Raw genomic sequence first — 14,115 nt, 5'->3', positions numbered from 1 at the left:
GTGGGGCCGGATCGCTTTGGTCACTGCTGGAACCCCATTTGACGCTCCACGTTCTAAACAGTTTCGGAGTATGGCCGGGCGTCAAGGTGATTATCCTGCCGATAATCTTAATAATATCCTGTCGTGTGTGGTGCGCCACATTTAAGTAAACAGACAATTTACACATGACACAGCACCGCAGGGCACAATCATTAGCTACAATTAGCTTAGCTGCTAACGTTTATCTACTTGCTCTCAAACATTCACTGGCGGAATTACAAACGGCCAACTATATTCCCACCCTCCTTAACATACCCTATGACACCATATGTGTTTACCCAACCCATGTTGTCCTGCTTACCTGCAAAATAAGACATACAGTACAGGTAGCTGTGTTAGTTACACGTCTTGTCACTGTCGACCGGAAGCTATGTGTTTTGAGCAACAGATGTTGCTCATACATGGCGATACTCCCTCTGGCGGGCGGAGGCGCCACTACCGTAGGCTACCTTATGTGTTCTCATTGCAGGGAAATGGAGTACAGTAGTAAACAATGTTCTGTTGACTTTAAAACGTAACTAAAAGAATGCCTGTATAACTCAATGCCATGAACACAATAAAATGAAAAGAATGAGTACTAAAATAAACAATAGGGGGTAGCCTGGTTCTATAGGGGGTAGCCTGGTTCTATAGGGGTAGCCTGGTTCTATAGCCTCACAAAATGATCTGTCGGTAAATAAAACGGTAAATAAAACAAGTTGAGGGTCCCTCATGCTGCCCATGAAGAGGAAACACCCCACTCATATTTCCAGATGTTGTGACTAGGGAGACATGACTGACTGAATGAACTTGGAGGGGCAATGAGCAACAGAATCCACTGGCAACAGTGTGTGGTCTCGAAGGATGATGATGATGATGATGGTGATGAATACTCAGGGTACTCAGGGTATTTTCTTGTGTCGACCATCTTATGTGAAGAACTTTGAATTGCCTCTATCTGATTTGATGCAAACCCAATGCTGTGGCATGTACGGGTAACAGAAGACGCAAGGTACCAGTAGAGGGTATGCTTGGCGTCCAAACTACAGTATAAAGACAAAGCTGTTATGAAATGTCTATTTTATCCTCTTTTTAAATTTTCTTATGTTTAATTGTTTATTGTGGATCCCCATTAGTCTACACCAAAGGTGTCATCCATTTTATGTGAAGCACTTTGAACTGCATCTGTGTATGAAATGTGCTATACAAATAAACTTGACTTGACTAATGAACTGAGCAAAATGTATGGGAAGATGAAATAATGTTGCTTTGTAAAGAAAAGGAAAGGAAAAAAGTCTAGTTTAAAAAGGGTCCTACAATGTTTTGCATTCTACAAGGCTCTGTGTGAGTCCTCTAATTTAGTGAGTAAATAAGATGAAAAAGAAAGTGTATGTTGCCTCAAATCTGGTTTAAACATGACCAGCAGTTCCAGCTTGTTAGAGCATATAATTTGTATGTGTATTAGAGCTATATATTATTATGTTTTTGCTCATGGCCCCCTTCACACTCAGCTCTCTGTGCCTGCTGCAGCTGGAGTGCAGTTCTCCTATCTCGGTGCACGATGCGTCCAGAGTGCTTTACCCAGTGCACTGACTGTATGAGAGTAGCTCATAGGACCCCACTTCAAACAAACTGAACTAGCCCTTTAAGTGTTTCTTTCTGCCATAAAACCCTGGTGCTCGGACGGCAAAAGGTGCATATTATGGACTCTGTCTCAGTTCAAATCTGACTTGACCTTTGACACGTCCTTTCCTCTCTCGCTCTCCAGTCTACTGTGGAAAAGCATGAAGGCCACAAAAAATGGTCCCAGAGTAAGAAGGTTCTGTTGCTTTTAGACAGTTTTCCCCCTCACTTACCACGTGTTGAAATGAGGTGCCAGCATTGCAAAGAGAGAAGTGTATTAAACTAGAAAGATTACCTTGACTTTGTCTCGCCGTAAACAGCAGAAGAGACAGTTTTCATCGAATGACCAATCAGACACGGCCTCAGGCTCACAGTCTAGGGACGCAAAACAGAAAGACACATTTCAGAGGACAAGCATTGAAAATCGCAACAAATGTAACAACATTTTCAGAGACCCTAAAAAGGAGGCCTTCACTGGACTTCCTCGTTTATAACCGCCAACTTCTGCTGCACTTCCATTTTCATTTATCTGAACACAATTTATGGATGAATGATAAAAACCAACAAAAATGTGTTTTATTGTGTTATTATTATTATGCCACATGAGGACATTTGTGTGACAAAAATACAGTAGCACAAAGAGAAACAAGGATATGTTTAACACAGACGTCATTACAAATGAACAGCTGGATATCATCTCACAATTGTTGGTGAGGGGAACATTTATAAAATGTCCTTGTTTTCAGTGATCTCAGCTCAAGTGTACGAGTGCATGCTCGGTAGTTGGCATGGAAATCTAGTCCCATGCCTATAAATTCTTAAAGGAACACTCCGCCCATTTTCAACCAGCTATCATTAGAACATCAGTAGTATATCAGAAAACTGTAAACGGTTTTGATGTCTGTCATTTAATTTTACAGTTATTGAGTGTTAAAGTGTGGACCAGTGACATCACTGGTCCACACTAACTCAAATTAATAACTCATTAACTCAAATCAACTCTCAAACTGTAAACGGTTTTTAAGTCATTCATCTAGTTTGACAGTTATTGAGAGTTGATTTGAGTTAATGAGTTATTAATTTGAGTAGTGTGGACCAGTGATGTCACTGGTCCACACTTTAGAAAGTCAGGTTGCAAGCACACTCAAAAATATTTAAAAACTCACTGGGTGCAAGGCAAGCACGAATTATGAACAAGAGAAAAGCCAGCACTCCAAATGTCTTTTGTTGATTTATTTCCTCAGTACACCTGGGCAGCAGCAACGAACGTTTCAGTCAGAGACTTCAGTCAGAGTCACACTTTAACACTCAATAACTGTCAAATTAAATGACAGACTTCAAAACAGTTTACAGTTTTCTGATATACTACTGATGATCTAATGATACAAAGCTGGTTAAAAATGGGCAGAGTGTTCCTTTAATGGCCCAGGTCCTGTGTTGAGAAAACATTGTAGAGTATGTACAGTATTACACCAGAATCAAGATGTACAGCATTTAATCAGTATTAGAGGTGGGCAATATATCAATATTATATCAATATCATGATATGAGACTAGATATTGTCTTAGATTCTGGATATCGTAATACTGTGATATATGGCTTAAATGTTGTCTTTTCATGGTTTTAAAGGCTGCATTACAGTAAAGCAATGCCTTTTTATGAACTTCCCAGACTGTTCGAGCAGTTATATTATCTGCACTGACCCACTAAGTCCTACTGACCAATAGCCATCCCTAGAATATTGTCGCAATATGAATATCGAGGTATTTTGGTCAGAAATGTTCATTGTGTCCATATCGCCCAGCCCAAATCATCAGCATTAAAAAAAAACATCTGTGACATCTGTGAATCCTAAATAAAATTCCAACATTAAAATGATACAGTAATAATAAAAATCACATCATCAGCAATAACACTTATGCTTGCTTAAGAGACCACTAAGTACATCATAGCACATTTTGTTTTTTTAGGTTCTGTCTCTTTTCTCATTAACTCGATGACAACCTCACAAGCTGCAACATGAAGAAAAGAGCTTCTATTTCCTGCTGTGTTCTAAACTCACTTTGAATCTATTGAGCATCATGTATATTCTTCCAAGTTCCAACACAGAGGGAGCATCTACATGTAGCTACTAGGTTAGTGCAATGTGTATTGTTACCTTTTCTTTTAATATGAATGAATGAATAAATGAATGAATGTATTAATTAAACATGAATGTATAGGCCATGACAAAAAAAAAAAAAATTCATGTATTCTCAGCATTCGACTGAATGAGGAATAGATTGATTCAGTTGGACTTTATATCCAGCAGGCCTCCTTGTCCTTGTCAAGTGCTATTGTACTAACCCTACTTAGTCATTTAGAGGCAGTGCAAAGGTCATGCCAACCCAAATAATGCCCACTATTGTCTCACTAACATCATGCATTGTCAAAATGTCTGAGGTCAAGTGCAGATTTTTACATCCAAAACACCAACTCTGCAGGCAGGCAACACAACGCATCTTCTCTTCAGCAGCCAGAAGGCCAGCCTTGTAGAGAAGAGGAGTGAATGTAGAGGGGTACCAGATGGTACAATGGAGCAGCATTGTCATAATGGGCAGATACAACTACGTTTCAAACCACCAAATTCTTACATGTCATTTTGAAAGCAAGTTTTGTTAGTGTGGTGGCCAACAACAGCACTGCTATGATGAACGAGATATGCTCGGCTTATTTTTGTTTGTTGTCAAACTCTTACCGTTAAATAATTTCAGGTCTTCTACCAGCTCTGGACCAAACAGACCTTCCAGAATGCTCTCAAAACCTGGGGAAAGAAATCAATCTCAATGAGTATGCAATGTTCAGTCAGTGGCGATGATCGAAAACGGTGAACAGAATGTGTACATTTTAATCAAACATTTTGCAGTGATTTATATTCCTCGTTCAGGCGTGGCCCTGAAACCAACAGCTGCAGAACACTCAAGATGTGTTAGTGATTAAGACAACCCAATTTGCTCAAGGGCCCAAATTAATTTGCTCTCCGACTAAAAAGAAAAGAAAAAGAAACTGAAAGATCAGTTAGCCTAGCCTAGCCTAATACACACTGCTGACATTTTGTGTGATCATCATGGCCTATCCTCACACAGCCAAGCTTGTCTTTTCATCTTGACATCCCCCCTAAGCAACCCTCTCCTCCTGTTAAAAACACACATTATGAGCTTTGCACCCCAGGTTTTACTTCATCAGTGAATACATGCACTCCACTCCGCTCTCCATCCTCCAGTTGCCAAGCAACTGAAGCTGAACTCCAGAGTTGGGAGTGTACTTGCATGTTGTAACACTAAAAAGGAAACTGCCAGAAACAAGACGGCTAGGTGATCATGTCAAAAGTATCGCACGAGCATCGTGTCACAGAGTCAAATGTCGTCTGTTCATAATATTGAGGGTCAAGATGAGGAATTCAACCTAAACCAAATGTACAAAATTCAACAAGCCTAGTTTTAAACACAGTTTACAGTTAGAGAAAATGCCTAATAATAATATATATAATTATATATATAATATAATTATATATATATACAATATGTGGCTACAAGAAGCCATATATCACATATAGACTGAAGACAAGCATATTTCTCCATGAGATGTATGTTTCCTACAGTCCCAGCTGTGTATGTTTGGCTGAACAGGACTTCACTGAGCAGTGCATAACACACACTATGCAATGTGTGCTCACTGCCATGGGGGTCAATATACCAGATCCAAAACTGCTACATGTGTGAATCCAAGCGCTAAAGAGGTCAGAGGTAACATCTGTCTAGTGAACTGGCTCCTAAATCAGAGAGAGAGAGTAGCCTACGAGAGCTTTATGCTATTCCATCCCAACCAGCTTGACGACTCTTAGCACACTAAAAGTCTTTGACCAAATATTTTCGACTGCAAAAAATCGGAAATGTGTGACACAACATGCGTAACATTTACATAAAGGCTCCATTCATTAGTAGCACTAAAAATAATACACTAAACCCGGGGTGCTCGACCTAAGACAGCTGCATGTGCATCACTACCATAAGTATAATATAATATAGGCCTAGAACTACACATAAAAATAGGTTTGCAAAAGTAAATTTAGCTATTAGCTATTTAACTACAGATACACTAAAGGCCCCACTTACTTATGTCTTCAGTTGACACCAATAAGCCAAGGAAAAAATATAATATCAGTTCTTCTTGCCATCCACTCTTCCCCCTAAACTCAGAGTGAGTGAATCCAATCAAAAACTGTCATCTGTTAAAATGCCTTCTCCCAGTTTCAGCTTCCCTAACAACTCCCACCCCCTTCTCAACGAGAGAGAGAGAGAGAGAGAGAGAGAGAGACCCCTTCTCAACAGCCAAAGAGAGAGAGAGAGTGGGGGGGAGGGGTGAGGTTGGTGAAATATAGTCTTGCCCTATAGCTGCAGCGTTTGTCTGTTTCTGGGTTAGTGCACACTACAGGACTTCAGCTGCAGCCAGCCATCCAATCCTATTTCTGAGATATTTCACAGAGAGGCAGGAGGAGAAAAGTAGGTCATCCACTTTGGTTTGACAGAGCAGCGGCGTGACATCAAACTACTCTTCAGGAATTCGGTTTCGGGCATTTAAAAATGTGTCATACTGCAACAACATAAGAGAGTGTGGGGCGATATTAAGAAGACATTTGTGCTGGAAGATCACAGTGTGTGAGAGAGGGCTGCTGCTGAACAACAGTCCCTATAACACATAAGCCTCTCCAAAACAAAAGCTGTTTTTTGGTGGCAGCTCCTTAGATTTAGGCTGAGACCACACTAGAGGAGAACAAGCAGCATACATGTGCAACGGATGAAATATTGATAACGCGTAGTGTGCTGCCATGCAAGCTCTTACAAAATAGAGTGCATAAAATAGTTAGCAGTGGGCACGGTTAAAATGTAACAAAAACGGATTAAGACGGTTAAAATGCAACAAAAACGATTAAAAAAAACACCAACTTCTGCGATATCTGTCCTAAGATGGGTCCCCTATGGCAAATGTTTTCACAAGAAGTACCCCTAAACTGTCAAAGATTAGACCCCCATTTGATAGGATTTTGCCCCACGGTCCCCCATATGATAATAAGATTGATGCTTTTAGATGTTTTATTACAGAAAGTGTATAAAACCCATGACCAAAATAGTCATTGTGTTACTTATGAATGAAATTATAGCGAAAACAAATTACCCCCCTTTTGGCTGGGGACCCCCTGGAACCCTCTCAAGGACCCCCATTTGAGAACCACTGCCCTATATTATGGGCTTTGGGATGTAGAAATAGTAAGATAGTGTTCAGCCTATAAGGTGTGCTAAGCTTTTTGCCTGCTTGATGGAACATTTAACCAATTAATTATGCTGGAGAAGGAATGAGGCCACCATTCAGATGCTCCTACACGTTATGTGGCTTGATGTATAGTGATCAGATAGCCTCAAGATACAATATAAAGAATACTAGGTTACTGAGGTGTGGAACAAAGTGTGAGAATGAGAAGGAGACAAAAGAAGCCCAGTTAGTATAGGTGCCACTGGGCTTACCACAAAGGATTAATGAAACTTTATTGAGGACAGTGATGAAAGGCAACCAAGACAAAAGATATGAAGTTAACTAGCTTGATCCAACGCCTACTATTCAGTCGACGTGCAACTAAAGGTGCGTTCACAACACCGACCTATTAAAGTTTTTCGCTGGCATCGAGTTTACATACAAAGTCAATGCAAATGAGCGATTGAGCGTATATTCGCCCCAGGAGAAAAATCGCTGGGCGTCCGAGCGACAGAGACAGAGCGATAGGGCGAAAATTCGCTCGTCGCCCGAGATGAAATATCCCAACTCGAGCGAAATTTCCCTGGCATCAGTCGCTCGCTGTTCAACGCTGATTGGCTGCCGTGTGAGAGTGAGTCAAGGATCACACTGGCTTGGCATTGACAGCTGATTGACAAGCTGACAGCTGACATGAAGTGAAGTCTGTACTGCCGGTATAGAGCTCGCGTTAGGAGCACGCTGATAGGCTTAGCTTGTAAACAACTACGGTGGCTCGTAGTGGACAAACATCACGACATTGCGCAACGTTATAGCCCCCAGATGTCCGTCAATTGAAGGGTTGAATCGAGCGACGGAGAGAGAAATAAATATCTCGGTGTGAACACAGCTTAAGCGAGTCTTATCAGAGTCGTTACTACTGTAACTACCACCAGCAAAGTCACTCATGTCAATCTTCAAGCTCTAGAGATCCCGTTCAATGTTAGTCAACAGGATGATGTTTTTTTGTGGGCGGAACGCAGGTGGAGGCAGGAAGTAACACGTCAGCCGGCGCTTGGCATGTGCTACTTGATATGACCGCTATGATGTATACTTACGCTAGGACAAATTCTTCGTATGTAATATAATATAGTGCATCGCGGGAATGAGTCCGCACGTATCATGGAAGGCGGAAGTCCCCGGACTTCCTGGATCTTACCGGGAAAAGTCAATGGGGTTTTCGAATGGGGATTTCACTTAGAATTTGCATGAAATAACAATAGTTTATGGGAGCGGTAATTTGGGTTCAGCAGGATAATCTTCACAAACGTGAATCACTTTTATGACTTTTATTTATTTATTTAAAGTTGGAGGAGCCATTAATCCTTCAGATTGTGGCACCCAACAACACAGCGAGATGATGACATTTTGGGTAACGCTCGCTCTGAGGTGATTCATGTTTCCCTCCCTGTGTTTTTCCTCCAGAGAGCAGCGTGACGTAATGGTGACGTAGGTCATCAAGGGCTCTATAGTTAGAGCATGAAGATGATTCAAGGCCATTTTGACATTTCATTCACTCCAACCACAGACTGCAGACTGCCTTCAGGCAGTGAGGAGCAGAGGGAAGACACCGCTCAATTCCTCACAGAGGTACCGCTGAACTGCAAAATGGCTGGAAAGAGAGCATGAGATCAAATATTAAATCTGGTGACGTTTATGGGTTTGGTTTCAAACACTTATATCAAGTCACTGCACAACAGGGAGAAGACGACTAAAAAGGAGGATAGTTATTTAGCTGTTCATCTGACTTGGCTTCAAACTCAATCCCCCTCAAACTGAAGCTGACAATCTGCATTTTGACGGCATAATGATTGTATCATTTCAAAATCATTATGTCCAATCGGTCCAATTCAAATCATATACCTGCAGTGCTACTCTCTCACCACACATTATGTTTATTTAAAGCAACCGTTGGCGTGGCTTGACATTTCAAACGCAATATTACCACCCGCCCCCAAACTCGCATGGTTGGAGATCATTATATAACAATTTTCTGAGATTTGTCTATTTTTAGTAGCCAATTCAAAGAGTAATATCGACTCCAGTCTCTCAGCCATATTCTTTACTGGGCTAGTCTTGCTTGTGCTGTGTGCGTGTAGCCCTACAAGCTAACTAACAGGCATTGGGTACCACTGTAACAGACTGGGTTGAATGTTTGCCATGCAGGTGAACCAGCCGACTGGAGAGAAATTCCTCTTGGCCAAGTGAAATATTTAGACTCGCGGCTGCTTAATGCTATTCTGCTACACTTAAGATGACAGGCCAATTCTTCAGTTAAAATAAGAATGATTTGTGATTCTAAGTGATTTCTAGATCATGACTCCAGTCACTCCACACAGCAACATAATCACCTCTCTATTATAAACAGAAGATTCATGTCTTTGAGGACTGTGAGGCCGGTTGTCCATTTAGACTCTGTAGGTTCGGTTGTGTGTTGTTCACAACATGAACAGCCCGACACCAAATACACCGTGACAAACTGACGAAATCATGGAGAACAACGCTTACAGGCTATCTCTATACTCAAGACCTGGGTCCGAAATTAACTTTTTGACTCACCGGCCAAACGTCCGGTAGACAGAATAATCCACCGGCCAAAATAATAAATTGCCTTTTTGGTGTTAACTGTTAATTTGGAACCCTCAAGACGTATCCCAACTTTACTGGCCACGTGTATATTTAGTTAATAATACTGTAGTGTTAATTGACATTTTAGATCAGCCAAATAATGTAATTGATCAAATATAAACAGCCTTTATTAAAAAAGGTAGCCCAAACCCTGTTGTAATAAAGGCTACCACAATGTGTTGGGCCAAGGCACAGAACGTGACCACGGTCCACGACCCAGTCTATTTAGGCACTTTCTAGAATCTAGAAAGTGGATCTAGAATCTAGATCTAGATCTAATCTAGAATCTAGATCCACTGGAGATGATCTTTCGATGGAGCTCGGTGTGCTCATTGTGACTAACAACCCAACCCGATTTGTCTTAGTCTTCTTCTGACCTACATCTCCAACCAATCAGAGCTGGGAAGAGAGGAGAGATTTGGAGTGACTTGTCCTTCCCAGCAGCACTTAGAAGGAGAAATCCCCTTTCAGGCGGCTCCGAGTGCTCTTCTGCACAGATCTAGGATCAGCTTAACCTCCCTAAATCCCAACCTTAACCTATCACTGTAAATCACTGAGTGAGAACTGCACATAATGTGTTCTAAAACCCTCTTTACTGTGTCAAAGCTAGCAGCAACACTATGCCTTTACATTTTTTGGAAACTGTAGTGCTTGGTATAGTAATGTAGCCAAAAGATCCACCTAACACTGAACTGTAATCGAGCCTTGGTACTAGGCTTAGCCCAGTGGTTCCCAACCTTGGGGTCACCTGACATTTATATATATAAAAAAAAACACCATTCAAATGTGAATGCTGACTTTTTTCTCAGATGTCTGTCTTTAATGTGAGAATTCCGACTCCCCCACCCACCCCACACAATTCTGACAGTAAACTCAAAATTCTGACTTTAATCTCAGAATTCTGCCTTTTTTCTTTTTCTTTTTAAATTCTGACATTAAACTCAGAATTAACTTTATTTTCAGAATTCTGACTTTATTATCTGAATCCTGACTTATACACAGGGGAAAAAATCACAAGTGGCCCTAATCCTCTCTGGCAGTTTGTGTGTGGTCAGTTGGGTGCAGTGCAAGTGCATGGCACAGCATAAGTGCATTTTGAGCATGTTTAGTGGAACACACACATAGTGATGTTCAAAGCAAGAATAATCACAAAGAGGTCACTGAGTGATCATGCCAGTTATAAATTATTAAATGTATTATAATAATTAAAAAAATATATATAAATTATTAAATAAAATTATAGGCATATATAACCTCATTTCCTAATGTCAAAGCGTGATGCGCTTAATCACCCGTTGCTGCTGCCTAGAAGAACCATCGTACTGTTATTCAACGCCCCACCTAATGCAGGAGTATCATAAGTGCTGATCTTCACTTTGAACTCATTTGGATTCACGAAGCTCCTGATTTACGTTGCACATTCTCTCTTCCTCATACAAAAATACTGTTGGCAACTCTTCTTTGCTTTTGCAATCTATTACCCAATGTGTATTTTGAAATTGCTTAGTTCTCTTCTAAAACATTTGTTTTTTATAGAAATGTGATGTGAACTACTACCTGATACTACTTTTGTCACTTGTTTGGTTTGAGAAGATTTTAATCAAGCAATTGAAAATAACATGCCCTACTTCCCCATTTAACATCCCTTTCAGTTGTACAATGCAAGTTCCTCTAAATATAGGCTAACCCAAATAGGACATGTTCTGTAGTTAAATCACTACCACAGGAGTTGCACTACCATAGTCTCCAATCAAAAGGTAATTAATCAGGAAAAACACCTCCACCCACTAGGTCTCCTACACGTTTGACTAGCTAGACTAGAGTTGACCATTTTTGACAATGGCTCCTTGTCTCTACATTTCTGATAGGCAGCAGTAAGACAATAGCTTACAGCAAAACACACAAGTGACTGTTGACAGTGCTTTTTGTGTGTCTGTATTCCTACAACCAACCAACCAACCAATCACTGGAAAAAAGGTTCATGTAATTAGCATCATCATGGAATTAGAAATTATGCTATTCTATGATGGAGGCAGCACAAAAACAACAACACAAAAACAACAACAACAACCCTAACTTGATACAGCGTTTCCTCCAATGCGCACCGAATGCAAACATTTCATCATGTGATTGCAGTGCTCTTTGCGCTGGGCGGCCCACCCTTCTCTCTCTCTAGCTCTGAGGGTCTATATGGCTCTGCATCAACCTTTGCTCAACCCATCCCCCACTGACACTACAGTACACTGACTGCAATGCACTACAGTTACAGTACAACTCACAGGGGGAGAGAGACTACAAGCTCTCCGCTCAAAGCAGCAGCACATAACCAAAATAGACCCTCTTTGGATTTGGTATCTTTGGTTGCAGGCAGCCTACTATGGACGCAATCAATAAATTAATTGATCCCAAATCCCTTAATCCTTTACGATTAGATCATCTATTTAATCATTATGATGTTTGCATAGTGAAGCAGATCATACTCTCATTCTGTACTCGTATATGGGTGGGAAATCGCACGTTTCATCACGATACGATATCGCACCACGCGCTATAATTGGATAGCGCGATAAGCGTGGCGGCGAGCACAATTGAACAACTGCGCCTGAGCGAAGCGAGGCAGCGCAGCCGCCAAGCTGCGTATGTGAGCCCGCGCAGCGGGCGAGGCCGGGTGAGCTCGCGAGCTGCGTCTGCGAGATCGCAAAGACCTCGAGGGGAAACCAACGACGTACGGCAGAAATGAGCAATGAGGAGGAGGAGGAGGAGAAGGAGGAAGAGGATGAGGCACGGTAGGCTAGAAAGGAACGTGCGCTGGGTGCTCCGTCTCTATTGATTCTTCGGACAAAACTACGATTTTGCTGAAATCACGAAGTCTGCAATGATACGATTTTGATTAGATTCTATTCAATTCAGGGGCCTGCGATCGATATCATATGCCGATTTAGACACAATCAGTTTCATTTATACAGTTAGTTACATTTATAACTCACAAAAGCAAGTAGAGGAGCGCAGGAATGAGTCTGAAGACCTGGATGTTAGCACTTCCGACTCTTATGTGTAAAAGGCAATGATATTCTTGTGTGGGGATTTTGGTTAAATGCGTGAAGTAAGATCTGTGGCTAACAAAAGTTTATGAAACAGCAATATTAATAACAATATGAAGGCATTACTTACAACCTTCACGCATAAGCAAAGCAGTGCTTAAAATGTACTTAATTCAGTTGAATGATGGCAAGTTAAATAGCTGTAACAGGCTACAGTGGCCAATGAGGTGACAGCTGTGAGCAAGATCTAAGGCAGAAAAGACACTGCATGAATACTTCACATGATATGACGCAAACTGCCACTCAAACGGTGTAATGTGGAGCCATATGAAATCAGTTTCATTTTTGCCCCGAATTAATTTTTTTCCATTTTAATTTTAATTTAGCGGTTAGGAGCGATATATATATATTTCTTTTGATGACTTGGCTCTCTCAGACATGTTTCTCAAGGTGAAAACTAAGTTGTGAGGTGCAGTAAGGGTCCCATGCAAGACCGACCCCCCTCTCAAAACACCCCAATCGAAAAGTGAATCATTTCTCTAGGCCTATTTTACAATGATGAAATCAGTTAAGTTACTATGATCATTAGATCTACCGTACTTCTTATTTTGATAATTATGCCTACTTTGATCAATTTCAGACAAATTATGGAAAATTCTGCAATATTCCACGTTTTACAGTTGATTCAATTTTTATGACCAAATTCCATGATTACGTCCGTTTTTTCCGTGTTGCGGAAATCATATGGTCCTATGTAATGCTGCACAAACAAAACTCAAATTAACAGTACTCTGAGACCACCATGACAGCCAAACATAAAAACATGTGGGGGCGCACACACGGACACACACACACACACACACACACACACACACACACACACACACACACACACACGATGGTGCATTTGATGTGAAACCGCTAAAGCTGTATGGTTATTTATGTCCGTCAACAAAACACCATTTTTCGCAAAATGTCAACAAACCTCAGCCATCTCTTTCTGCAAATTCAAAAACCCATCACAAGGGGCGTGCAGGAGCAGAGTGGACTGTGCAAAAGTTACAGCTGAAAAACAACACAATCGTCCGCCTGTTGTCAATTATATTTGCTCGTCAACTGTTTGAGTCAATCCTCAATCCATCCACCTCGCCCACATGTCAAAATACATGCATGCCATGAATGAATAACTGAAATTCCAGGCTTTTTCAATGTTGGCCTAGCCTGTTTCACACTGCGTTTGGAAGTCAAAATATCCCCAAATCAGGACACATTCTACATTTCCAAGCTACATCGTTTGCATCCGGGGGCTGATGTACCACGGACACATGTACAGACAAACATACAGACAATAGTTTCTGCTGTTCTGTGTGGGACAATTGCCCTACTCTCTCTGCCCTGTGGTTTTACTGCTCACATTAAACACACAAAGACAAAATGTCCATTTCTATGTCAGAAGGGTGGTGGTGGCGTGCTGCCCTCT

The 14,115-nt window shown here is 41.2% G+C and overlaps 1 protein-coding gene across 1 annotated transcript in view; it reads right to left on the bottom strand.

Moving 5' to 3' along the window:
* LOC310796084 (uncharacterized protein) overlaps nucleotides 1-14,115 on the bottom strand; it is a gene marked incomplete at both ends in the record, with an annotated part of 35,779 nt that overhangs the window by 17,669 nt on the left and 3,995 nt on the right. Inside the window, 2 exons of the mRNA XM_083658235.1 lie at nucleotides 1,937-2,016; nucleotides 4,379-4,444. Of these exons, the coding sequence (XP_083514361.1) occupies nucleotides 1,937-2,016; nucleotides 4,379-4,444 (146 nt within the window). The remainder of the gene's footprint in view (nucleotides 1-1,936; nucleotides 2,017-4,378; nucleotides 4,445-14,115) is intronic.

The sequence above is a fragment of the Poromitra crassiceps genome (genome assembly GCF_964638095.1).
Source record: "Poromitra crassiceps genome assembly, chromosome: 22".
In the NCBI taxonomy this organism is placed as follows: Eukaryota; Metazoa; Chordata; class Actinopteri; order Beryciformes; family Melamphaidae; genus Poromitra; species Poromitra crassiceps.
This window is presented reverse-complemented; position numbering and strand designations above follow the sequence as displayed.